The sequence below is a fragment of the Lemur catta genome, chromosome 24 (genome assembly GCF_020740605.2).
Source record: "Lemur catta isolate mLemCat1 chromosome 24, mLemCat1.pri, whole genome shotgun sequence".
NCBI lineage: Eukaryota > Metazoa > Chordata > Mammalia > Primates > Lemuridae > Lemur > Lemur catta.
Genome location: NC_059151.1, coordinates 13,752,043 through 13,777,828, shown reverse-complemented (window position 1 = coordinate 13,777,828; position 25,786 = coordinate 13,752,043). Strand labels below are relative to the sequence as shown.

The window sequence follows — 25,786 nt, the reverse complement described above, 5'->3', positions numbered from 1 at the left end:
GCAAGCTGGAGACCCGGGAAAGCCAGAGGTGTCACTTAGTTCCAGTCCCAGGGTCTGAGAACCAAGCGAGCCAGTGTTGTAAGTCTTAGAGCAAGGGCTGGAGAAAATGAAATGAGGTGTCTCAGTTCAAGCAGTGAGGTAGGAAAAATGGGGCAAATTCTTCCTTCCTTTGTCTTTTTATTCTTCTCTGGCCTCAAACTGAGGAGGGCAACCTGCTCTACTGAGTCCACGGATTCAAATGCTAATCTTACCAAGAAACACCCTCCCAGACACCCCGGAAATAATGTTTAATCTGGACACCCAGTGGCTAGACAAGCTGACATGCAGTTAACTGTCACAAGGGGAAAAGACATCTCAGTGCAGAACTGGGCTCAATTTGGAATGTAGCTTGGACAAGTCGGGATTTACAGGCAACGATCAGGTGGGGTCAGTGAATGGAAAATTACTAAGAGGAAATATCAACGGTAGGGGGGTGTGCGAGTCTGTTTTGTGTTGCTACAAGGAAAATACCTGCGGCTGGACAAGTTATAAAGAAAAGGGATTTACTGGCTCACGGTTCTGCAGGCTGTACAAGAAGCGTGGCACCTGCTTCCGGTGACGGCTCCAGGGAACTTCCAGTCACAGCAGAAGGGGAAGGGGCGGCACATGTCAGCTGGCCAGGGGGGACCGTGAAGGGAGGAGGTGGTGCCAGGCTGCTTTGAACAGCCAGCTCTCAGGGGACCTAACACAGAGAACTCCCCCATGACGACAGTGGGGTGGCACCCAGCCATTCATGAGGGATCCAGCCCCGTGACCCCGACACCAGCCCCCAGCCCCACCGCCAGCACTGGGATGGAATGTCACCATGAGACCTGGAGGGGCCAAATGGCCAGACCATGCCAGGGGATCAGATACCGAGCGTGGTCACTTATCGAGGGTGGGGGATTCTCTCGAAACTGCCATAGCGGGATTCTGGCCCACACAGGGGGGTGCAGGCCCCCCTGGGATGGATGAGGAGGGAAATTAGGAGTATTTCACTCCCAAATATATATTTCTTTGACATTTTGATAAGGAAGACCTTCATCAACCTAATACTAACCTGTCACTTGGCTTCTGCAATTGCATCAGCCACCCGAGACCCCCCCCTCGGACCACCCCAACCTAATAGAAGTGGGAAGAACCCGGTAGACGGGGCTCGGAATTTGGTGGCGAGACCCCTCTGAGCCCACCGGTGAATAAACCTTGATTCTCTGACTCTCCGTGTGCCGCTCGGTTTGTCCTCAGAACCACCTGCTGTGACACTTGCTGTGACATTCTGGGACAGCTGCCATGAGTCTCCCAGATAGAAGTGACTCCGCAGAGATGTCTTAGTGGGGGAAACTTACATCTGCAGAACATCTGCATCCGTGCAGCCAGCTCTATCCTCGCCTGATCCAGGAAAGATTGATTAGTAACCGAGAGTCTGACACCTTTAAAGTTCTGAAAAGAAGCATTTGCCAGCTAGTCTCTCTTGAGGGCTGCTGTGAAGTGTCACGTACGTGACAAGACCACCTTTGCTAGCCAGTCAAGCCTCTTCCTTTTGCCCTCCCCAAAACTTGTTTTTCCACGTCAAGCCCCCAGTCTTTAAAACCTCTGCCCCTCATTGGAGAGTTGAATCTTCGTTCTGAGGGTTCCTGTGCATGCATGTTAAGTAAAATAAATTTCTGTCTTTTTCCTCCTACTAATCCATCTGCCTCATGTCAGTGATTTTTCAGCGAACCATAGCGGGGCAAGAGCCTTTGCTCCCTGCAATGCCCGGGTCGGGGCTTGGGCTCCGAGGAGCCTGAGTAGAGACTCTTTGTCAGCGAGGAAACCATGCAATCTCTCAAACCTCACCGTGCTTCTTGGCGTTTGTTTAGGCAGAACCTCAACTGCATGAAGTGCGGAGGGAGGAACTCGCCCTGATCCCTCGCCTGCCCCTGTCCCCTCTGTTCAGCCCCAGCTTTCCCACAAAGACACGTTTGGGAAAGAAGCAGAGAAAGTTCTGCCTTGTCAGAACTGGCGAGGAAGAAGGAGTGGGGAAGCAGAAGCAGAAATGCACAGCTCTGTTTGCTAACATGATTCCGAGTTAGCAAGTAGAGGTTTAACCCACGGGGCCCTGGGGCATCTGCTGGCTAGATTTGCCTCTGATAGCGCAAACCGTAAAAGGCTACAGCAAACATCAGGCCGAGCTCTTGACAACAGCAGTGTCATAAAAACAAGTAGATGAAAAGAAGAAAACACATGGAGTATCGTTAAGGCTCATGCCATTCAGTATAATCATCCTGAGTTGTTTTCTGAGAAGCTTTTGATGATCCTACGATTTCCGCAATTTATTTATTCATTGTTCTGGAGGTGAAAGGGTGTCCCTGAGAGAGTGTTTGAGGTTCCACAGCGGTTCGGCTGGCTTTGCTGCCATTGTTGGCGCCACTGATCGGGCACCGGGCTCCCATCCTGTTTGTCCCTGCTCTGGGAGACACCACCCTTTCTTAGACAACTGCTTTCTTTTGTTTTGGGCTCAACTTTGTTAAATCAAAGGATAATAAATATCAAGATTGTTTGAAGCCAGAACAGGCTGCTGTGCAAAATTATGTGCATTCTGTTTGCTGGTAGACAGCTATTTTAAATAAATCAGACTCATCCATTTAGCTTTGTCTCACTGTTAGTATTCTGTTCTCGTTCTCCTATCACCAGGTGAGACTTTGCGCTTTGTCATCTCTGCATCTTCATGTTCTTCCTGGTGATTCATGACTACCTGTCCAGCTAAGATTTCTGCAAAAATGTTGCACAAATCATCAGGACTCTAAGCTATCTGATATTATACTATCATGCACCTATTATTTTAAAAACTTATTAATTTATTAATAATTAAATTAAAAATATTAATTTATTAAATACATTGTACATATATTTATTTGACTGTACCGTTTCCTTTTTCTAACGGTATGTGGAAGAGTGTCTTTAATGATGCACAGTGGGCAATTCAGGCATCCTTAAGGGCAGTGACATTTAAACTCTTGACTGTCATTCACAGGAAGCAGTAAGTTTTACATTGTGATCCAGAATACATGAGCCTGAGACGTATAACGCATAACTGGGGCTGAAGTTTGGCTAAGCGATACTTACCCTGCCCTGTGGGATCCTATACTCTGTGCTTTCTATTATTCTGCATTTTACTTCATTAAAAATGCTGACTGTGCCTTAGGAAGTGGACTTCCGGGTTCAGGAATGGGTTACAATTTGAGCCTGAAGGAATTGCTTCATGGTCATCAAGTATTATCTCAGAATGTTAATTCCGATAGTCGTTGGAGATTTAACTACAGGCAGCTCATCCTTTTCCTCCTGTTTTATAGTTGGAAGAACTTGAAGTCCAAAGAGGTTAAGACTTCCTTGCAGGAAAACAGCACTGCTTTGTGTTTGTATTGTCACCCCTGTTTGTTCCTGGAACCAGGCAGTGGCCTGATGAACCCCATGAGCTCTGTAATTTTTGAGTCTAGCAATTCTGCTCCTGGATGTCTTCATGGTGGTGAATAAACTGTACCCACTTTCCCTTCCCCAGTTGGATAAGGGGCTATTTTCTCCCTCTGTTAGGTTATTTTTCCCTATTCTCAGTCAACGGGAAGACTGTTAACAGAGCATCAAGAGTGGTGTCTCCTCTCCTAGGGCTGGCACTCAGCCATCGTTATGACAGACCCGCAGGAGAGAGTAGGCTGAATAAGGAACGATTTTAGGTGCATACTTGGACATTAAAAAGTCTATATGTGCCATTTCTGTAAGGTAATTGCAATCTTTTTTGACAACTTTTGACAACTGCATACATCTTGGTGTATTTGATGTTTTTTTATTTTTCCTTTATAAATAGTAGTGATCTTGCATCAAAATCTGATACTTTTAGTTTCACTGTTTCTGTTGTGAAGGGAATTGTAGCTCCTTATGGTCCAACAATTAAACGTCAACTTTTGAGTTTTCAATACCATTCATAGTGTATGAGTCAGCTCAAGCTGCCATAACAAAATACCGTAGCCTAAGTGGCCTGAGCAGCAGAAATGTATTCCCACAGTTCTGAAGATTGGAAGTCCAAGACCAAGGTACCAGAAGGGCTGCTGTCTGGTGAGGGCTCTCTCATTCGGTCGGCGTCTTCTTGTTGACCCTCATATGCAGAGAGAGCGAGGGAGCAAGCTCGCTGGTGTCTCTTCCTGTAAGGGCACTAATCCAGTGGACCAGGGCCCCACCTTTATGAGCTTATCTAACCCTAATTGCTTCCCAAAGGCCCCATATCCAAATACCATCACCTTGGGAATTAGGGCTTCAATATATGAATTTGGGGGGGGGACATAATTCAGCCTATAGCACACAGCTAAGGTCTTAGTGGAATTTAGGTATTGGCTGAAGTGTGCAAAGAACGTTTCTAAATTGCATTTATTAAAGACAGACTCTTCTATTTCAGTGAATGGATCTTTTTCACACTCTATTATTCTTATGACATTTACTAGTATTATTTTATATTCTTAATAATGCAAGTAGTATGTAGAAGATAATTTACAGTTAAAATGTGCCCGAGAATAAAATGATACCTTTAAAAATTTACTTTCACTGTCATTTTTTTCTAATGCAGAGTCAATTCCTCATTAATGAATTTCTAAATACCCCAACTTTATATAATATAGAAAAGCTACCCACCATCATTGAGAATAATAAATATTTCAGTAAATAACACTTTGTGCTAAGGACATATTTTAATACAACTTTTACATATTGGAATTATTATTGCAGTATAGAAGAAGGATTAATTTCTTAACTATGAAACTGGAAGGAGACAGGTGTTGATCTACAAGAAAAGCTATAGATAGCCACTCCAGTAGCCCACACAATATATCCATGTGATCTAAGAAAAGTAAACTAAAGACTGAAAATATAAAATCATCTTAAAACCCTTTGTTTGAATGCTATTGGTGGTTTTTTTTTTTCATTTACGAAAAAGTCTTGGGACATGCTCACACCAATTTTTATCTTTTTGTCTGCTGTAGGTAGGCTGTTGATTAAGAGGATTGTTTTACTGGTTTTATTTTTAGATTTAAAGGGATGTGTACTGTCTTACAATTTTAGTGGGCCATACATTTCTGTAGTGGGCTTTTGTGTAAAGAATTACTGCTGTGTGTCTAGATGAAACAGTGTGTCTCTTCGTAGTATCTTTGCTTGCTTGCTTTTACTGTAGTAACACATGCGTGTTCCTTGTTTATTCTATTTCAGTGTTTATCGGCTGAAGACATTTTTTCCATTCATGGCTTTTCAAATACCACCCAAGTAACTGCCTCAAACTTCTCTGTCATCTGTCCAGCAGTCGTCCAGCAACTGAACTTTCACCCTTGTGAGAATCGGCCCAAGCACAAAACAAAACCAAGTCATTCAGAAGGTACGTTGGAAGCGCTGTCTCTCATTTACTTGGAAAGTCATGAAATGAAGTTAACATGCCTCTTTTTCTGCTTTATTACTTTTAATTAATCTGCAAAGAACCCCTTGGTAAAATACTTATATTCTGAAAATATTTAGGATGAGAAGAATTATAACTTATTTAAGCTTCATGAGTTACGCTGTTCTATTTGTGGAATCAAAATTATAATTAAGCAATATATATTTTATGTTGTCCATATTGGCTCGCACGTGAACTATCTGGTTTATAACTGATCAGTTAATTTTTGTTACCTTTTGCTTATCATATTATTTTAAAACTTGTCAGTTTATCTGCTGCTGTCAGTGAAGGATAAGGGAACGAGCATGCTTCTAGATTAAATCTTAAGGGACCAAGTTTTTCCTGTTTTAATTTTCATAGGTGAAAGAAAGTGCCAGCAACTATTGTAAATGTCTATAACAGTATTGCCATATATACTGCATTTAGAAATGATCTACTGCAAAGAAATTTTAAAATATAAGAACAGAAGTGTGTGTTTGATATACAGTTCACAAGCCTAAACACGTAGAACAGTACTTTCACCAACCAGATAAACCAGTTGTTCAGGGGGTCTCTGACAATTATGTGCAATTTCTTGGTATACTAGATTTGTTAACTTACCCTACGTGGGTGTTTTAATTTTTGTTTATTTATTCAATAAATATTTATTGAGCAACATCCCACGCACGGTTAATGTGCATCGAGGAGTCAGTAATGAACAAGAAGAAAAACTCCCTGCTCTATTAGGGCTTATAATATAGTAAGAAGAGAGATAATAAACATTAAACAAACAAATAATTTAGCTTCAGACTGAAACGTGCTATGAAGACAATAAAGCAGGTAAGGGGCAGAGGGTGGTGATGGGTGGGTGAGTTTAGGTAGGTCAGGGAGCCCCGCTGATGAGATTCTCTCTGAGCAGAGCCCTGAGTGAGGAGGAGGAGGAGGAGAGGCCCAGGGCAAGGTCTTTGCAGGGGGAGGAGCATTCTTGGGGGAGCGAAGAGCCCGCAGAGCTGGGCAGTGGCTTGGCCTGAGCAAGGAGCAGCAGGAGGCTGTGTCTGGAGCCTGGCCAGCAGGAGGGAGGGTGGAAGGAGGTGGTTCCTGGAGGGAGACCGAGGCCAGGTGTGGGAGCTTGGGGTGGGGGGTGGTAAATGGATTGGGGTTTATTCTGACTGCAGTGAGAGGCCGCTGTAGGGTTCTGTGCAGGGGTGGGCCACGATTTATTCGAATCTGCGAAAGAGTTTTCTACCTGGAGATCGTGCTAAAATAGTTTGCCCCTGGGCTGGATGTGGAGAGGGAAAGATGCGTGAAGGTTCGAGGCAGACAGACGGGAGACATGGTTGGTTGTCCCATTTCCTGGGGGGGAGACGACTGCGGAGGGGCCTTCTGCTGTGGCAGAGGGGCGTGGTGGGGGCCAAGACCGTAATTTTTGACATGGTCACTTTGAGACATTGACATAAACCCACGAGTGGGGTGTCCGGAGGCGCCGGTGTGCGGACGTCTGCAGAGGAGGTTGGGGCTGGAGAGCTGCCAGAGTGGAGATGAGCTTAAAGACGCTGGTCTGAGCCAGCTCATCTGACACGAGTGCAGATGAAGAGAGGAAGGGGAGGGAAGAAAAGGGAGAGTCCACAAAACAAGTGCCTGTTTTACTTACTTTTGGATTCCTTTGTGTCTGTACACTTTGATCTCTCTCTATATGAATGACAGGAATAGCAACAATGACAAAGATAACAATGATAATAGCCAATTCTTTTGTAGTGTTTGCTGTGTGACAGGCACTGTTCCAAGTACTTCACACATTAACTCACTTAATCTCCATTCAACTGTGTGATGTAGACGTCACTGTTCCCATTTTACAGCCCCGAAAACCCAGGTACGGGGGGTTAGAGCCATTGGCTCTGAGTTGCACAGCTTGTGTATGGTGGAGCCGGATTGTCCCCAGGCTGTCCTGGCTTCAGAACCCGTGTTCTCATTTATAGTCTGTATTTACAGACACAAAGAATAGAAATCACCAAGCGTAATTTATACTACAGTTAGCAATTTTGTGAATAAGAATAATTTCAATTTTGAAATAATAGCCAATTTGAACAATTGCTAGTTGTTCAAGCAAGTATTTTTTGCTAGAGTATATTTCAATTTCTACAAGCCTATTTAATATACTAACATTTACTACTAGTATAGTGCAGTCAGATCACCTGAGCTCAAATCCCAGCTCTGTAATTGTCTGGCTATGTCACGCATGTGACTATAACCTCTTTCTGCCTCAGTTTCCTCGTCTAAAATAGTGCTTTTCTCATAGGGCTGCTGTGAGGCTGAAATGACCTCATGTTTGTAAAGTACTTGGAACGTGACCTGGCACAGAGTTAGGTGCTGTATTAGGCTTATTAGTTAGGTCTGTTACATAAATAAAATGTATCTGACTTGTACAGAATTCTTGGGTACAGGAAGTTAGGCTTCAGAGAAAGCAAATCCTCTACTCCCTGCAGGTTACTGATACTCAAGTGTTTTTAACCCCAGTTGCCTAGGATGCTTTATATCAGGGGTGTCCTATTGCCAGGAGGTCAGAAGCAGGAAGCAAGAGAAAGAACTCTGGGACCAACACTACAAAGCCATAAAATGGGAAAGTCAACAATTCTAAGTTTTAAAGGACCAGAAAGGCACTGAATATTTGGACAGAGGACCCCATACAAAGAGAAATGCCTCTTAGGGTGCATGTTATCTTAGGAATTGAAATAGGGCTGGAGAGGGATGGGATAGGGTGGAAGAAGATATGGAAACATTTCTGGGGAAGTTGGGAAACTAGTGGAGTACTTGTTATTACCTAGCTGAGATGTTTAATTTGGGCAATATATTGCCTTTTTTTTTTTTTTTGAGGACAGAGTTTTGCTTTGTCACCCTGGCTAGAGTGCAATGGCATCGTTGTAGCTCACTGCAGCCTGAAACTCCTGGGCTGAAGCGATCCTCCTGCCTCACCCTCCCAAGTAGCTGGGACTGCAGGCATGTGCCACCACGCCTGGCTAATTTTTCTATTTTTTGTAGAGACCTGGTCTCACTGTATAATGACTTTTTGATGTGATATCTTAATTGTTTTATTTTCATGTAGCTGTGTGATTATTTAATATCTCTATGCCTCAGTTACCTCATCTGTATAATGGATATAGTAAGAGTACCTTCTTTATGGACTCGCTGGGACTATCAAACGACGTAATGTATGTAAATGCCTAGAACAGTGCCTGGCACAGATTGAGAAGAATATGTCTCTGTTCTTCTTATGTATGTGTTCATAGGTTCATCCTGTTCCCTGGCCCCTGTGTAATCCTACTCTTTTCCCACAAAGAAATGAATTTTACAATAATTAAATAGACTTGATTCTTGATATAACTGTTCATTTAATAAAGAGTCAAGTCTTAACTCATCCAAGGTAATAAAAAAACAAAAAGCAATCCAAGGGGGTCATGATATACGAATTTTATGAAGACACTTCAGTGGGCAGATAAAATAATCTAATTTCTCAGAGACCTTATATTTTGTTATTGTTGAAGTTGCCTTTCAGGTATTTTATAAAATCATATTGATAAGTGCAATAAACTGATGGTAAATTAAATTCTCTAGGAGAAAAATTAATTACATTTTGGCAATAATTGAATGGCTCAAAATTGCCTTATTTTTTGGATCAGGTCACAGAATAGTGTTTATTTCAGGTAATAGTTAAGAATAATAGAATTTTATCTGAGGCATTCTTGAAGATCATACTGTCCAACTCTGTAATACAACCAGTGATAGAAGCATAAGCTCCAGAGAGGTTTCGTGGCCTCCTGTAGGTACAATACCTGGGGTAGGGGGAGAACTCAGGGCTCCTGCTTCCTCTTTGCTGTTTCTTTCACTGTGTAAGTGAACAAAAAATGAACTAAGCGAGCTAAAATTTATATGATGATCTACTTACTGACTTTTAAAGAAATAATAATAAACAACATTTATTGAAGACTTACTATACTCCAAGGGCAGCATTAATTGGTTCTATTTTATTCTTGTATAAACTCTATGAAATAAGAGTTTAAATATGAGAAAACTGAAGCTTAGTGAAGTCAAAGAACCAACCGATGATGCCAATAAAGGGAAGAGCTGGGATCAAATACAAATCCTTCCCCTCCAGAGTTCTCTGCAGCCCCTCATCTGAGTGGGGCCGAGTAGAAATGCAAGTCAGGGTTGTTTGCAGATCTGTAAAATGGGGATCATGACAGAACCACGTTTCCTCATCTGTAAAATGGGAATAATAATAGTACCTATTTCGTAGAGTTGTGGTGAAAATCAAATGAGTTAAAATAGAGTAGAGATGAAATTCTTAGAAGAACCTTAACACATAGTGGGCATTCAGTAAATGTTAGCTATGTTACTAATACACCTTAGAAATTTATTAAAGATCTTTCAGAGCTCACGTAGAAGTAGAGGGGACCCTCTCTGAAATGGATCATTAGAGGAAGTCCCATGTGTAGATGAAGAGGTCCGAGGAATATTTTCATGCCAACTTATTCATTGGTGCCCCAGTTGAGTGGAAAAGTGGATCATTTTTTCTGAGTAATATTCCATTAATAACCAAGGCCAGAAAGGGAGACTGTGCATTCTGCCTGGGTCGTGATGGTTTACACTCTCACGGTCTCCCAGTAGTGGACAAGGGCAAGGAAGGTTAGAAAGATCCAGTAAGCAGATGGGTTGGTATTTTTTTTTCTTTTGACAGAGTTCTGAGCTGCACCTTGAAACATGACATTCATTAACTCATTCAGCAAGGAATGTGTGCTATTTTCTGGGCAATTTTCTAGGCATTGGGGATGAATAAAACATAGCCCCTCTTATTGAGAATCTCACAGTTTATATGATGTAGACAAATACATAAGTGATGAAATTACTGTAGCACACAAGAAATGGTAAGGGGACCAGTTAGCGTTAAACAAAGAGCCCTGGGAATCTTGATGAGGGAGGAACTGCTATCGAGAAGGGCCGGGAAGCTTCCTGGAGGAGATCTCTGAGTTGGCCTGGAGAGCCACGCAGCGGTCTCTCAGCCGACGGGGACAGAAAGGTGTTTCTAGACAGAGAACTGGAAGTGTGCAGGTGTAGAGCTCAGTGGGGACAGGCCATGTGGAAAAGGGGTAAATGACGCTGGAGAGATATTTGTCACATGACTGAGTGCACGCAGGCTAGTGATGGGGTAGAAGATGGCTTGTGTTAAGGGAATGTCCACGTAGAGACACCACGAAGGTGTGGGACTGCGAACCTTCTCCAAGCAGAAAGTCTGAGGGAGCAGGCAGTATTGTCTTAGGTGATAAGGTCATAAAGGGGACTGAGGTGGACTGTTACGTGACTTTGCAGGGCATGGTCAGGCTCTGACACTGACAGGAAAGTGTCTGGAGAAGATAAAGTCATCGTGGTCAGTGCTGTGATGATTCTTGTGGTGACACAGCACTATTTATTGTCAGTCCTTTGCATTTGGTACTTAGCACAAGCTACTTTGTGTGTGTTTGTGCACGTGTGTGTGTGCGTGCGTGTGTGCGTGCATATGTGCGTGTGCGTGTGTTTATGTGTGTGTGTGCGTGCGTGTATGTGTGTGTGCACATGTATGTGTGTGCATGCATGTATGTGTGTGCATGTGCATGTGTGTGTGTGTGCATGTGTGTGTGTGCGTGTGTGCATGTGTGTGTGTGTGTGCGTGTGTGTGCGTGCACACGTTTCCCAGCCCCTAAAGCAGAAGGTTGCAGGCTCCTTGTTGGCTGTAACCGTGATTTGGTCCAATCCTAGGCTTAATGAACATTTGCAAAGTTGGTTTATTTGTAGACAGAATTGCTTGGGCTGAGAATAATAGTGAGCAATCTTGTATTAATGAAGTATAATTCAGGATAAAATTTTCACAGCATTGTAACAATACAATACTTGGGGTTTTTAAAAATTAGTTACTGCCACAGGAGTAATGAAGGATATTGCTAAAAAAAAGTGGGCCCGACTGTCCGGGTTTGCAATGCAGCTTTCTACCCACGTGACCCGGGCAGCTTGTTTGGACACCGTATGCTTTGGTTTCTTTAACCACAGCAGGGAAATACGAGTAGTGCTTGTCTCACGGGGTGTCGTGGGGACCGATGCGTTGACACGTGTTCGCTGCGTAGCACGGTGCCTGGCACGTGGCGAATGTCCACTGAGCGTGAGGCGTCACTAGTGTTCTCCACTGCTGGTGCCGATGAGAAGAGTGGCCCAACACGTAAAGATGTTTTCTGGGTATTTTAAAGATGTGACCATGCAGAGGCGGCTCTCGTCTTTCACGCTGTGCTGTGTGCTGGTCTGTGGGGCCACGGCACAGCCACGCGCTGTGCAGTCCCCAGGAACATGTTGTGTTTCCGCCTGCACTGCTACAGGTGACCGTCCCGGGCGTGTTACGCTTGCATCACCGCTTTGTCTTTACACCAACCCCTCTAGGATCCAGAGGGGGAAACTGAGGCCCGAAGGCAATAGATCACACGTGCCATTAGCTCTAGAGCTTAAGGTGGGACTCATTCATTTCACTCTAAGCCACACTTATTGAGCACCTATTGGATACCAGGCCCTGGGTGGGGAGAGATGAAAGATGTACGATCTCCTTCTGTCACCAGCGTCTCCTCCGCATGGGACATTAATCTGTGCTTGGCAGGGCCAGCTGTGCAAAGCTCCCTCCTGGGTCCCTGTGCTCACTGCCTGAGGCTGACCCAGGTCCCAGGAGGCGCCAGCGGGGGGCGCTGAGGTGCTGCCTAATCCCAGGAGGTGCTGTTCTCGGGAGTCAGCAGCCATTGTCACCTTGAAGCCAACCCACCTGACCCATCTCCACCCTATGCTCCGCCATCATCTCACTCCTTGTCCCTGAACTCATGTGGCCTCTGTGTCCCTCCTGAAGCCTGAGTGTTAACTAGACCTTGAGCCACAGGGGAGACTAGGTGGCTTAGTGCCTGTGCACCTCAGAATGTTTGTCACTGTTCTAGGTGACAAATTCCCTGTAAACTATAAAACTCTTTAATCCCATGATGGTGATTTAGGGCTGATTAAAACATAGGCAGTGTTGCTATTTGCACAGTGTTACTAGCCATGCTTACCATACTACATTGATAGTCTCGGCTTTCTGTGTAATTTTCACTGAGAAGATTTTGTGGTTCTAAAGAAGATGTCTGTTTGAAGCTTTCAAAGATGCTTTTAAGCTTATTTCAAGCTTCGTTTGGCTCTTTTGCTCAGATTAATTTCTTCTCTCTTCTCTCTGTCACAGTTTGGGGATACGGATTCCTGTCGGTGACAATTATTAACCTGGCATCTCTCCTCGGATTGGTTTTGACTCCGTTGATAAAGAAATCTTATTTCCCAAAGATTTTGACCTATTTTGTGGGGCTGGCTATCGGGACTCTTTTCTCAAATGCCATTTTCCAACTTATTCCAGAGGTAAGGAGGTTGCCTATTTGTTTCTGTGAATAATTGTTTCTTTTGGATGTTTTAGCACTTTGTACATTCACAGCAACCGTACGGGCTCGTCCCAAGCTGCAGTGGGTCTCAGTGTCAGAGATAAAATTAATATTCCAGGTCGCCAGCCACCAGGACGTGCTCAGACAGTTCTAGGACACCTGTGAAGGCCTTAAAACTTTATTCTGCCTGGCATTTGGCAAATTTAATGTTTCTACACACTGCATCATTATTTATTTATTTTTTCTAAAAAGCATGCACTGTCAAATTGACTGCAAATGTCTAATGCAAATTTATGCTTTATTTAAGATACGGCACTCAATTCCCTCGTATATTTACTGCAGCTATAGAAGACTAGAGGATAAATGAGAGTGTGGTTGATAAACCTTTTCATTTTTTTTGACTGTGGAAAAAAAATCAATTGAAGGCTAATAAATAGCAACTTACTTTTTTTTCTTGTGATAAATGCGTCATTGATCTGACATTGACTACAGTGCAACAAATAATGTGTGTGCTTTAGTTCAAATATATATTGTGGCCATATATGGGAGAGAAACAGAGGGAGGAAAATAAGCGAGAGGAACAGAGAGGGGACGCTGAAGAGCAGGGAAGAGAGAAAGAGATGAGAATAGGAGGAACCTTCAAAGGGGAACTGGAGACATCTGTCCACGCAGGGACGCTGTCCCTCTGCCCACAAGGCACACGCAGAGGGAGAGACGAGCCCCAGAGAGAACATGGCATCTCAGGAGTACCACCCTTATCTCATAATTTCCATAAAATTATCACTAAAGCTTCTTTTAGTTTTCAAGCTACATATGAAAATGAGGGTACAACTTCTTAAAGCTGTAGATTTATTATTATTATTGTTATTTGGTCTGGAAGAGCCTTCAATTGTAGAGATGAAAAAAAATTAAAATGACTTGGATTATAGCCATACAGTCGGCTAGTAACAAAGCTAGCATGACACTACTGATTTTCTGGTTAAAAAACCGTATTATATTAAATATGTGCAACATATTTAATATAATACAATATTCTATGTATGTGTAGTTATTATCTCATCTGCTTTGTGGGTCAAATTAAATTAAACAAACTGATATTGCATGTGGGTTGGAGATGCTGCCTCTATGATTTTAAGGTTTTCTGTTTTATTGGAAATGTAGCAATATAAAGAATCTGTCTTTGTAATAATCTCTCAAATTTCCATAGAGAGTTATTTATTTTTTTGGCAAAATTCTTTTCCTTTTGTTATTTTATTTTTGTAACCTCTGTGTTAGGTCAATGGTGCAGGTATTTTTATGCCATTTTTGCGGTGTACAAACAGGTACAGAGAAGTTGCTCAGATGACGAAGTGGCTGCGAGGTCTCCTCAGAGGCAGACAGGGGGCGAGAGCCCAGACAGCCTCCTTTCTGCTTCAGAGGGGAGATTTTCAACGCGTGGAGTGGTGCAAAGTTGTAGCTTTTCACATAATACTCTCTCCTCCTATTTTATTTTTTTTAAGTTTTGTTTCTTGTCTGTTAGGGACACCTTGACTGTTTGTAACTTCAAACTCTAACTCTTGTTTTCTGTCCTTTAAACAAAAGGATTATTTCATTCTTGTTGTGTGTGTGTGTGTGTGTGTGTGTGTGTGTGTGTGTGTGTATGTGTGTGTGAGAGAGAGAGAGAGAGAGAGAGAGAGGTTGGTGGCAATTTTCACTCTTTTCTTTGTTGTCCTTGGGCCTAGTTCTTGGTTTATTTATCTTTTTAGGACTTACCAGGATTCTCTAGGTGCACGAGGATCTCTCTTGGGAAAACAGGAACCCAAGTGGCCCGCCATATTTGCTTTAAAAGCTTGACTCTGGGAATCATGGGCAAATGTATTACTTTTAGAGAACATAGGTAATCATGTCATTGATCTCCATTGCCTAGACCTCATATTATCTTCCAAAGATGGGAATCAGCTCTGCTTCTTTCGTGTTGAAAGTTTTCTCTTTCAAGGCAGACATTGCTGTACGCGTGCTGTAATGGTTAGGCAATTGTAAGGTCCTGTGCTGGCTTTATTTAGTGGGATTTCTTCTGGTTATAAGATTTCTATGGCATCTCATACAATTTGCTTACTCAAATTTCAGAGTTTTTGTTTTGTGATTTTGGTGGGTAAATTTCTAATATTACCTGTATGTGAAGATGGACTTAGAATTTTGGCGAAAATTGTATACTGAGAAATTATGGTATTATTTTCCAGAAATCAAGTTAAATTACTTGCTTTTACTTGAATTGCTTTTTCTTTCCTCCCTCAGGCATTTGGATTTAATCCTCAAATTGACAACTATGTTGAGAAGGCAGCTGCTGTGTTTGGTGGATTTTACTTACTTTTCTTTTTTGAAAGAATGCTGAAGATGTTATTAAAGACATATGGTCAGGTAAATGGACTCTATTTTAAACATTTGATGTTTTACCCCTAAAGCTACTTTATATAGGCAGGAATTTTATTCTTAGAATTATATGAACAGTCCAGTTATTAGACTTGTGAATATGAGGAGAAAGAGAAGAGTCAATATATTGACAAGCATTAGAGAAATACTTGATTCATGTTGTAGAATTTGGAACAAGTACCAACAATTTAATGGTGAATAACAAATGCACGTAATTTGTATACCATTAATATTCATCAGAATAAGAAAGTACATGTACCCTAACATGAACAAACAGAAACAACAGAATCTAATAAATGAAAATACATTTAAAGAGAGAGAAAATTTATAAATCTAAAAAGATTCCATTACATAAAGAATAGACATAAAAATTTTCTCTTCTGAGAGAAGAGAAATTTTCTCTCTCTTTAAATGTATTTTCATTTATTAGATTCTGTTGTTTCTGTTTGTTCATGTTAGGGTACATGTACTTTCTTATTCTGATGAATATTAATGGTATACAAATTATGTGCATTTGTTATTCACCATTAAATTGTTGGTACTTGTTCCAAATTCTACAACATGAATCAATTTTCTTATCTGTATGAGCCATCTTTTTTTTTTTCTTCCTATAACCTCTTCACCCTTTTTTTGTTTTCCCATGTAGAATGATCACACCCACTTCCATACTGATGACTTTGGTCCTCAAGAAAAAGCCCATCAAACTAAAACGTTACCTGCCATCAACGGTGTCACGTGCTATGCAAATCCTGCTGTCACAGAGCCTAATGGACACGTCCATTTCGATAATGTCAGTGTGGTATCTCTGCAGGTATATGTTGATTCCGTTTTTCCCTTGCCATATTGCATTCTTTATTCTATGTAAACATTGCTGTGTATGCAGCCAAGTGAGTATTTTGTACATTTAAATATGTCAGATTTATTCCTGTATATGTTGGCTAAGTGCATTCTTTTCCCACTTTCCCTCTAAACAAGTGAATTAAGTAAGAAACTGTGGATCATAGGGTCTGGGGCTTCGTTATTCTCTTTGATTGTCACCATACAAGAGTCTCTCACTTAGATTTATACAATAATATGTAGCAAAATTAACTCATAGTATTTATTTTGTTTTATAATTCTTTCAAGGTCCAAAATCAAAGAATCTTTTGAGTAATTTTGGAACTGTAAGAAGAAAGATTTGTAAGCTAATAAAATTGTGTTTATTAATTAACTGACTTAGAACTTGTATCTGCATATCCTAGATAATATTAATAAGTACCATTTCCTTAGCAAGTGTTATATGCCAGGTAATATGCTAGGCACTTAATTGTTTGATCTCATTTTTCTAATTATAATACTGTCTATTGTAGGGATTATTTTCTATACATTAGAACTATTTTGATTTCAAGGGATGGGAATCAGACTCAAATTATGTATGCAAAAAGAATTTATTGGAGAGATGCTGGGATGTCTCATTGAACAGCCAAGCTACAGGAGGAACAAGAAAACATGATTGGTCATAGGCTTCTCTCCACGTGATTAAGAAAAATCTCAAGTGTATTTGTTTTTTGTTTTTTTTTTTTTTTTAAGATAGAGTCTCACTCTGTTGCCTGGGCTAGAGTGAGTGCCATGGCGTCAGCCTTGCTCACAGCAACCTCAAACTCCTGGGCTCAAGCGATCCTCCTGCCTCAGCCTCCCAAGTAGCTGGGACTACAGGCATGAGCCACCATGCCCGGCTAATTTTTTCTATATATATTTTTAGCTGTCCAAATCATTTCTTTCTATTTTTTAGTAGAGACGGGGTCTCGCTCTTGCTCAGGCTGATCTCGAACTCCTGAGCTCAAACGATCCGCCCGCCTTGGCCTCCCATAGTGCTGGGATTACAGGCGTGAGCCACCGCACCCAGCCTCAAGTGTATTTGAAAAGACAGTTTTGTGTTAGCACTAAGAGGAAATTATTTTATGTAATATAATGAATTTCAGCCAAGATTTTGCAAAGATATGGAGATATTCAAATAGACATTTACTTATAATAATTATAGCTAACATTTATTAAATGCTCAAGGACCACCCCTAGAATGTTAGATGAATTGCCTCGTTTGATCCTCATAATAACCTAGGGGACAAGTTCTGTTGTAATTGGGTGACAATGGCTTAGAGAGTTTAAATAACAAACCCAAGGCCACACAGCTCCGGAATGGCAAAGCCTGGACTGGTACTTGGGCTGTCCGATGCTGAAGCCCGTGTCCTTAGAAACTTTGTTGTACTGCCTTCCTCACATCCTTGCTCTACTGGAAACAAGATGACAACATTAACTCTTAATAAATATTAATTTTTGTAGGAGGAGAAAGATAATTTGCTCAAGGATATTGTTTTCTGTGGATGTAATTTATTGCAGGGCACAGCAGAGAGAACCTAGAGAATGACTGTTAAAACCTTGCCTCACGCTATGTGTCTGCATTCCAGTTGCCTTACGCGAGCTTTTGGCAAATACGAGATCACAGTGAAACCATGGTTGAACGCTGACAAGCGATTCAAGTGGTGCCAATCAGCGATGTTGGTGACTTAAACACTGATTAGTCATTCTTTAGATACTATATGGTAGAGGGATACTGTGCCATGAAATTTGGAACCTAACTTGAATTCTTGCTCCTATGCAAGGTCTTTTGATATTTCCCAGAGTTAACAAGATAACTTTAGGCCGGGCCACACTTTGAACCTTTGAACCTGGTCCAACCTTGACCAAGATCTCCGTTGGGATCCCAAGTCCTGTAACACAAAGCATGGAAGAGATACAGTTTCGGATTTGTAATATTTAAGGGGCTGATGACCTTCCTGACCATAGTAGAACCTCAGTGTGAATTCTCCTGATTTCAGGAAGGTCCCTTCTTATGAAACTTCCAGGGTAAGCTAGCTTCTAAAGGTACCTCAAGTATCAGAATGAGCTGATAGGAAATTTATATTTAGACAGGAGAATGTTTGCCAAAGGTTTTAGCTTTTGTAAGAGGCTAAAATATCCTCTTTTGTCATATTTAACAAATACATTGAACTGCTCAAAAGTTTTATTTAAAGTTTTAAGGCTCCTGGGTTAGCATTAGCTGTGGCCAGAAGACATGTCTGCAATGAATCTAAGCACCAGGACAAAGACGGGGTCCCCTACATGATCCTGTTTTATGTGATTTAGAAATATAGTCAAAAGGCTATTTTTACCCCACTGCTGACAGTAGTGCTAGCATACAGGCTTTTGGTCATTTATTCAGTAAAACTTTATTGAGTACCTGCCCATTCTAAGCACTGAACCAAACAAATTCTTGTAGAGTTTATAGTTTATTCAGTGGAAACATAATATAGAAACAAGCAAAGCAAAAAAATATCAGATAGCAATAATACTTGGATGAAAACAAAACATCGTGATGTCAGAGTGCCATGTGTTTTCTTCTTTTGATGGTCTGGTCTGGAAAAATCCCTCAAAAGGTCAGCAGAGAACTGGATAACGAGACAGAACCAACCATGCAAATATCTGGGAGAAGAATTTATAAAGGCTTTGAGAATAATCAAGCAGGTCACAGCGGAGGGAGCTGGATTGCAAATGGCCCTGGACCTCCCCACATCCGCGTGGGACACAGTGGCATGATTCAGTGTTCCAGACAGAAACAGTTGTGGAAGTGTCAACCTAGAAAAACTACCCCCCTAGTGAGAGGGTAGAACGGAGCTAGGATTCTGGGAACACACTTCCAGGCACGAGAGGTTAGCAGGGGAGGTGCGTGCCGGGTGGCAGCCCCGCATCGGGCCCTGAGGCTGGGCACACAGATAGTCCCGACACTAGTTTCTCATGGGGACTATTTTCTGGCCATTTGTTTAAATAGAGATTTAAACAAATTGAACAACAGACTGCTATTTTCAGTTTTCTTTATATTGCTCAAAAAATGGAAAGAAATGAAATTTAAGAAGTAATGTAAAGGCCTGGATATTGCTTTAAGAGAGTAGGTATTGCAGTGTAAGTGATAGCGATTTCTTCTCATATTTTATATTATAAAAACTAACCTAGGCGAGCCCATTAAAGTGATTGAATATGGTAGTAAAATTCGCGGTTCATCTGAGTCCAAGTGTGGCTTTAAGACTTTTGTTGACAGTTCCACTTGCTACTGCTTCAACAAAGTTATTCCAAATGGAAAATAATGAGGAGCTATCTAAAAATTACAGCCAGTTAGGGAAGGGGGAGTCTAATTTGGCGTTACTATCACTAGAACGCAGGTTATGTGAAAACATAGATTATAACAGCATGCTTCTTGATTTTGGAGAAATAGAGGAAGACAAAGAAATATTGTAGAATAATTAAAATGTATAACTTAGAGATGTCTTTATTATTCATCCAAACAATTCTTGCTCATCACGGAATACTCACTAACATTTAATATGCACTAATATTTAAATTTAGTAGTCTTTGGTGTTTTGTCTATATTCAGCCGTATAAAAACCATAGCTTTCCACATTTTTGATTTTGTTGTCATAGAAGCATATTTAATCGCAGTAGGAGGATATTTTACTTAGCAGTTAGCTTGATTTTAACTTTTAAATATTTAGACAAAATGACTTAAGACGTCTTTAGTACCTTTGCTCCAGACCTAGTAAATGTGAAACACGGGGTCCACGTGGCACACGCGGGCATGTCCGGACATGCACGTTTTTGGGGACAGTGAGGGTAACAGGTAACAAGGAAACGGCGCAGGAGAGTGCACGATTCTGTTTCTTCAGTTATGCATTATTGCTGCTGGCTAACGTGTCCCGTCCCACCCTGTGACGTGGCTTTGCCTGGATCCCCGTGACTGTGCTGTGCAGCCCCGTGGAGCAGTCATTTCAGTATCTGCACAGCCAGATGGGCTTTCTCTCTGCGTCCACGGCCTCGGCAGGACGTTATGTACCAGGTTTCTATTGCAGAGGAGTGTTGGGCACTCTGGGGACTGTGTTAGCTCTTCGAGGCCACTAGAGGGACCCTCCAGCTCGTTCCCCCAGCAGCACGACTCAGTCTCTCTTTTTATGAAATCTCTGGTGCTTTCGTTTAAAAATAGATGCTAGTAAATATAAAGAGATATGATCCACTTATTTTTATAATAAAAGAAAAATTAATGACAGCAATTTTTAGAAGGTGGCTATTGTGAATTTTAAGTTTAAAATTTAGCTGCAAAGTGTGATGCTGTTGGGGAGACTGACTTTGTCAGTAACTGACATGAGATGGTACTGTGCGAATACAGTGATAACATTTTTGAGGAGTCTGGGTCTTTATGAGAGTTTAAATACACAAATTCATTCAATAAATACTTATCGAGGACCTAATATACACTTGGCCTGTTTCCGTGTACTGGGAATACATCAATGGGACAGAACAGAAAACCTTCCGCCCTCCTGTGACATAACTGCAGTAATATGCAGTTATAAGAAGATGGAAAGCATTCATTTTTTTCAAGGATGAGATGCAGAAACCTGACTGGAAGCGCTGTGCATGTACATGTGTGGGGCTTGTCTGCAGGTCTCCGTGGACGTTGGTCTTTCTCCGTCCTTGCATGTGGCAGCAAGACAGGCGGCGTGTGTCGCTGGCTGCCTTAGTCGGGGGGTGGAGTGGGAAGAGAAGGGGGCTGGAGCACTAAGAATATTTGACTCAATACCCCTGTCTTTGTCTTTTTTTCATCCTTGCATTTTTCTTTTTCTTTTTTACATGCATGAGTTTAAAGGGTACAAGTGCAGTTTTGTTACATGGACATATTGCATAGTGGTGAAGTCTGGGTTTTAAGTATAACCGTCATCTGAGTAGTGTGCATTGTGCCCAGTAAGTATTTTCTCACCTCTTACCCCTCACCCCTCTCCCATCTTCCCACCCTTCTGAGTCTCTAATATTGACTGTCCCACACTCTGTGTCCGCATGTGCCCATTAGTTAGCTCCCACTTAGAAGGGAGAACATGCAGTATTTGACTTTATGATTGTGAGTTGTTTCAGTTAAGATAATGGCCTCCAATTCCATCCATGTTGCTGCAAAAGACATGATTTCATCCTTTTTATGGCTGACTAGTGTCCCATTGTGTGTGTGTGTGTGTGTGAGTGTGTGTGTGTGCATGTGCTCCACGTTTTCTTTATCCAGTCATTTGCTGATGGACACTTTGGCTGTTTCCATGTCTTTGCTACTGTGAATGGTGCTGCGATAAACACACGAGTACAGGTGTCTTTTTGGTATAATGGCTTCTTTTCTTTGAATACCCCTGTCTTTAATACTGTACTTCGTGTCAGCCTTCAGTTGGCTTTGTAGCCTTGAACTGAGGGTCTCCCTGGTCCACTTTCCCCTGGGGGTGAACCTCCGGTCATCATTTGGTGGCTGTCTTGCTGCACTGGCCTGAGGGGAAGGATTTGAGGTTCCAGTTGTTCCCTGCGTGGACTCGCAGCCACTTCTCTTGTTTTTAGTTCCACTTCTTGCCTGTCGCCTTCAGAAGTGCCCAGTGCCTCCGACTCTGAGCTTTTCTGAGCTCCTGGGGCTTCTGTCACTTTGTTTCCTGTTGACTTTTTTCCTGTGTGAAGTCAGTCACAACGCATCTTCCTCTTTTCATCTTCCAACATAAATACCTCAGCGCTGCCATATTGTCTTCTATTCTTTCTGTCCTTGTGGCTTTATGACTTTTATAAGGAAATAGTTTCAGGAGGGACTAGAGATAATTATGCATGTCTAGTCTGCCATATTTCCCAAAAGCCTGTTTGCTATTTTAAACCATATTGTTTTTGAACATCACAAGATTTAAAGACAGAAATCAGTTGATTTCCTATATGTGGTTATACTAAAATTAATTAAAATGGAAAATAACACAGATAATGGAATTAGATAAGAAGTGGTTTTCACTGGTCTCGGTTGACTGGCGCTTTCAGAAAAGCCACAGCAAGAGGCGGACGGTGTGTGACATTGTGACAAGCACGGCAAGGCAGTCATGGGGGTGACTGCCTCTGCTGGTGGTGGCACTTGCTCCCTCCCTGGACCCATCTCCATGTTCCCTTGCCCTGTACCAGCCGTTTGTCTGGCCTGACTCTGTGTGTTGCTAGAATCACAGACATCGGTATCTGAATCCACTCTGAATTTAGCCCGTACCTTGCTGATACCAGCTACACTGTTACTCAGCTCTAGTTAACACCTTTGCACATTTCCAAGGGAAACTGCGCTAAACTTTTTTTATTACTGCACAAAATTCTCGCTCCTAACTCTCCTTAATGTAAACAGGTGGGTCACTATTTGAGATCTCTGTGAATTTCGCCATTTCACCTCATCTGTTATTTCCTGGAAACAGCCCCAGGTCCCCATCGCCTCTCCACTGTCCCTTTTGGGGCGGAATTTGTTTCCTTTCTTTTTTAAGTCCAGTTGCTCTAAATCCGTGCTCCTCAAGGGTCCCCCGTTTCCCACTCTGTGGGAAACTGTCTTCCATGAAACCAGTCTCTGGCACCAAAAATGTTGGGGCCCGCTGCTGCCAACGTTCTTCTGTTTTCCACAGCTTCTTTCTGTTTTCATTTCTCTTTGCTGATTCTTCTCCCTGTGCCTGCAAACATTCCCCATCTCTTGTACCTTGAGGAATTCTTTGTTCCCATCTGCTATTCCCCAAGCTTTCTCAAGCCTTTTCCCCGGCCCTGCCCAACTCCTGAAAGACTGGCTGATTCTGAGGTGACACTGTGTGTCAGACATGTTTTTAAGTGCTTTGCATATATTCATTTAATCCTCACAGTAACAGCCCTGCGAGGTAAGTGCAGTCATTATTTCCATTTCACGGATGTGGAGACTGATGCACAGAGAAGTCAGGTAACTTACTCGAGGTCACACGGGCACAAAGTGAGGATTTAACCCAGAGTCCAGGTGGCTGCCGTCCCTGGGTTGGTGTTGCTAACCATCCGCCCAACACCAACGGCCTGTTCTTCCCATGTGTCAGCTAGTCTCATGTGCTCCCTTCTCTTCTTCATCACCTCCTCAAATGCTTAATCGTGCATAGTTTTTAAACTCACTGGCTGTTCTGTGAACTTTCTTTTTGGAATGATAGGAGTGATTTTTCCAGGCAGCATGTGCATTCTTAATCCTAATGCTCTCTCTCTTTCCGAGCCAGTCCTGCAGTGTAGCACATGTGTGGGTGCCTATCCTTGTCTGAATTCTAGACGTATAAAGGCAGATTTTTTTCACTGTAACTCATCACCCCTGTTGAAATTCCTCATTAGGTGGTTTTGGTGACACAGTGCTGTCCTTGTTCCCTTGCCATTTAGCTGCTACACTCCTGGTGCTTTCTCTGAATCTCCTTTTTCCTGCAGGGCAGTTGGGTGTGGAGGAGGAGCAAGGGCTTGGGAGTTACACAGGCCAGTCCTCTCATCTTAGCAATAAAATGTGCTGTGTGATTTGAAGGAAATTAATCAACATTTCTGAATCTTCATTTGCGTAGCTGTTAAGTGAGGAGCAAAAGTGCATAACTTACTGAATTTTTGTGAAAATTAAATAATTTGTTATGGATCAACTCTGTAACATTGTGTCTGACACCTTGTGCACATGAGATAAATATACATCTTCCTCCCTCTTCTATTCACCAGATTTTTTCTTTTCTTAGTTTTTATCATAATCATATCAAGTCCTGTCATTTCATCTTTTGCTCCTCTGGGAATAACTTCCAAATATATATGCTTAATTATGTACAGATAGATCATCATTATAAGACAGCTTCTTAGGTGTGTGAATCTATTTGTGTATATTCCCTCTAGAATAGGGTAACACAATGAAAAGATAAAATATATAAAAATTCCATGCTTTCTCTCTCTATTATTTACCTTTATTACTATTTTGAGTACTTTTCCTAGAAAGTAATGCTGGATTTTTAAAACTGGTAGGTCATTTAGTAATAAAGTCAACCTTCTGAATGCAAATGCCCGCAAGCCTGCCATTGACCTGTCAGATAGATTAAGGGAATTTGGAACATTTACTCTCACTTAATGGAACAGAACTTTAAAGTCCAATTTAATTTGCCATTTGAATGATGATTTATCAGGCTTTGCACCACGGATTCTCTGTCAGAGCCTTAAAATAGCAGCGAGAGCAACTTGCCAAGAGAGGGAAATCCTCTGTGAGGAATTACTTTTGCTTTCCAGATAAAAGCATGTCCTAGACATGTAAATTTGGTAAAAGCATTTTATTTGATATCTAATGTCTGGAGAGATTTAGGGTTATCTATTGTGACTTCTTATATTAGCTAATCATCTGGCCAGCTAGGAAATTCCATTCTTTTTCTCACACAGGGAGGGGGTAGCTTGTCACCATTGACACAGAAAGTTCATGAAGAAAACGTTGGCACTAGCTCCTCCTAGGTCTGCTAGTATAATCAGATAAGATTATGTATACAAAAGTGCTTTGAAAGGTACCAAAATCTATATTATTTAATCAGTTTGAAGGACAGACACTTGCTTATGGGTCTCAGTCAGGGACTGCTTTGCTGTCAGTATGAAAAGGTAACATTTCAGTTAATCCTCTGACAGACACTTAAATGGTTAATATTTTTGTGGAGTTTATAATATTAATCTATCGATATGTGGTTTCAGGCCCCTGTAGGCATAATGAAAATGCTACGGAGCTTTGAGTTCTGGGTATAACTTACAGACTTTTAGATTTTTGTTTTCCTTTTGTATATAGCTATACATATACATATATATGATATATGTATGTACATACACACACATATTTTTGTTGAATAAATAAATACCTTGAAGTAAAAAAGAAAAGAAAGGAAAAATGTTCAAAGACAAGATATTTCGAGAGAGCTCATCTCTGTTCCCTAGAAATTGTGAGAGAAGTTCTGACTAATTTCTATCCCACATATGTTTACCTAACAATCTCTAGAATTTCATCCAAAGAGTATTACTCAAATGGGCAGAAAGCTTTGGCGAGAATTATCAGAATAAGACTGCAGAGACTTCTTGGTTTCCAACTTGATTTACAAAATGCAAAGAAAGAAAGAAAACAGTGGATCTATTAATATTGGATGGTGGGAAAGAAGGAAAGACAGACTTGATAAAAGTTCCTGTTGGTATTGATCAGTCTTGGCAGGAGTTGGCCTGCTGGGGTTGAAAGACCAAAAATGAGGGTGTGAGCCTGGGTTACAGAAAAAAGTCATGGTGTCATTAGCAGAAATGCAGCAGTCAGGAAGAAAGCCCTGGAAGGGTGGGGAGAGAAGGAAAGATGATTAAATTTCCCCCAAATAAATGTTTTTATGGAAGCAAAGCATGCGTAGAGAGAAGCGCACAACTGTCACTGTGAGCTCCAAAATTGTTTACGCAGTGAGCCCACCCGTCTCACCACCACTCAGCCCGTGAAACAGGTTAAGGCAGCTGCTCCTATGGCTTCTAATATTATAAACAGTTTTTCATAGAGAATGTAATCTTTTGTATCTGCTTTCTTTTGCTTAGTTGTATATTTGTGCACTTCATTTTTGCTGTTGCCTGT

General features: G+C 41.7%; 1 protein-coding gene across 3 annotated transcripts in view; it reads left to right on the top strand.

Annotated features, from left to right (window-relative positions):
• SLC39A8 (solute carrier family 39 member 8) overlaps nt 1-25,786 on the top strand; it is a 72,529-nt gene that overhangs the window by 22,125 nt on the left and 24,618 nt on the right. For 2 of the 3 annotated variants that reach the window (XM_045536644.1, XM_045536642.1), the window contains exons 2-5: nt 5,248-5,410; nt 12,717-12,886; nt 15,181-15,303; nt 15,962-16,126. In XM_045536644.1, coding sequence (XP_045392600.1) covers nt 5,248-5,410; nt 12,717-12,886; nt 15,181-15,303; nt 15,962-16,126 — 621 coding nt within the window. Of the gene's footprint in view, nt 1-3,741; nt 3,775-5,247; nt 5,411-12,716; nt 12,887-15,180; nt 15,304-15,961; nt 16,127-25,786 lie in introns of those variants that run through there. The other variant, XM_045536643.1, reaches the window with a different exon arrangement.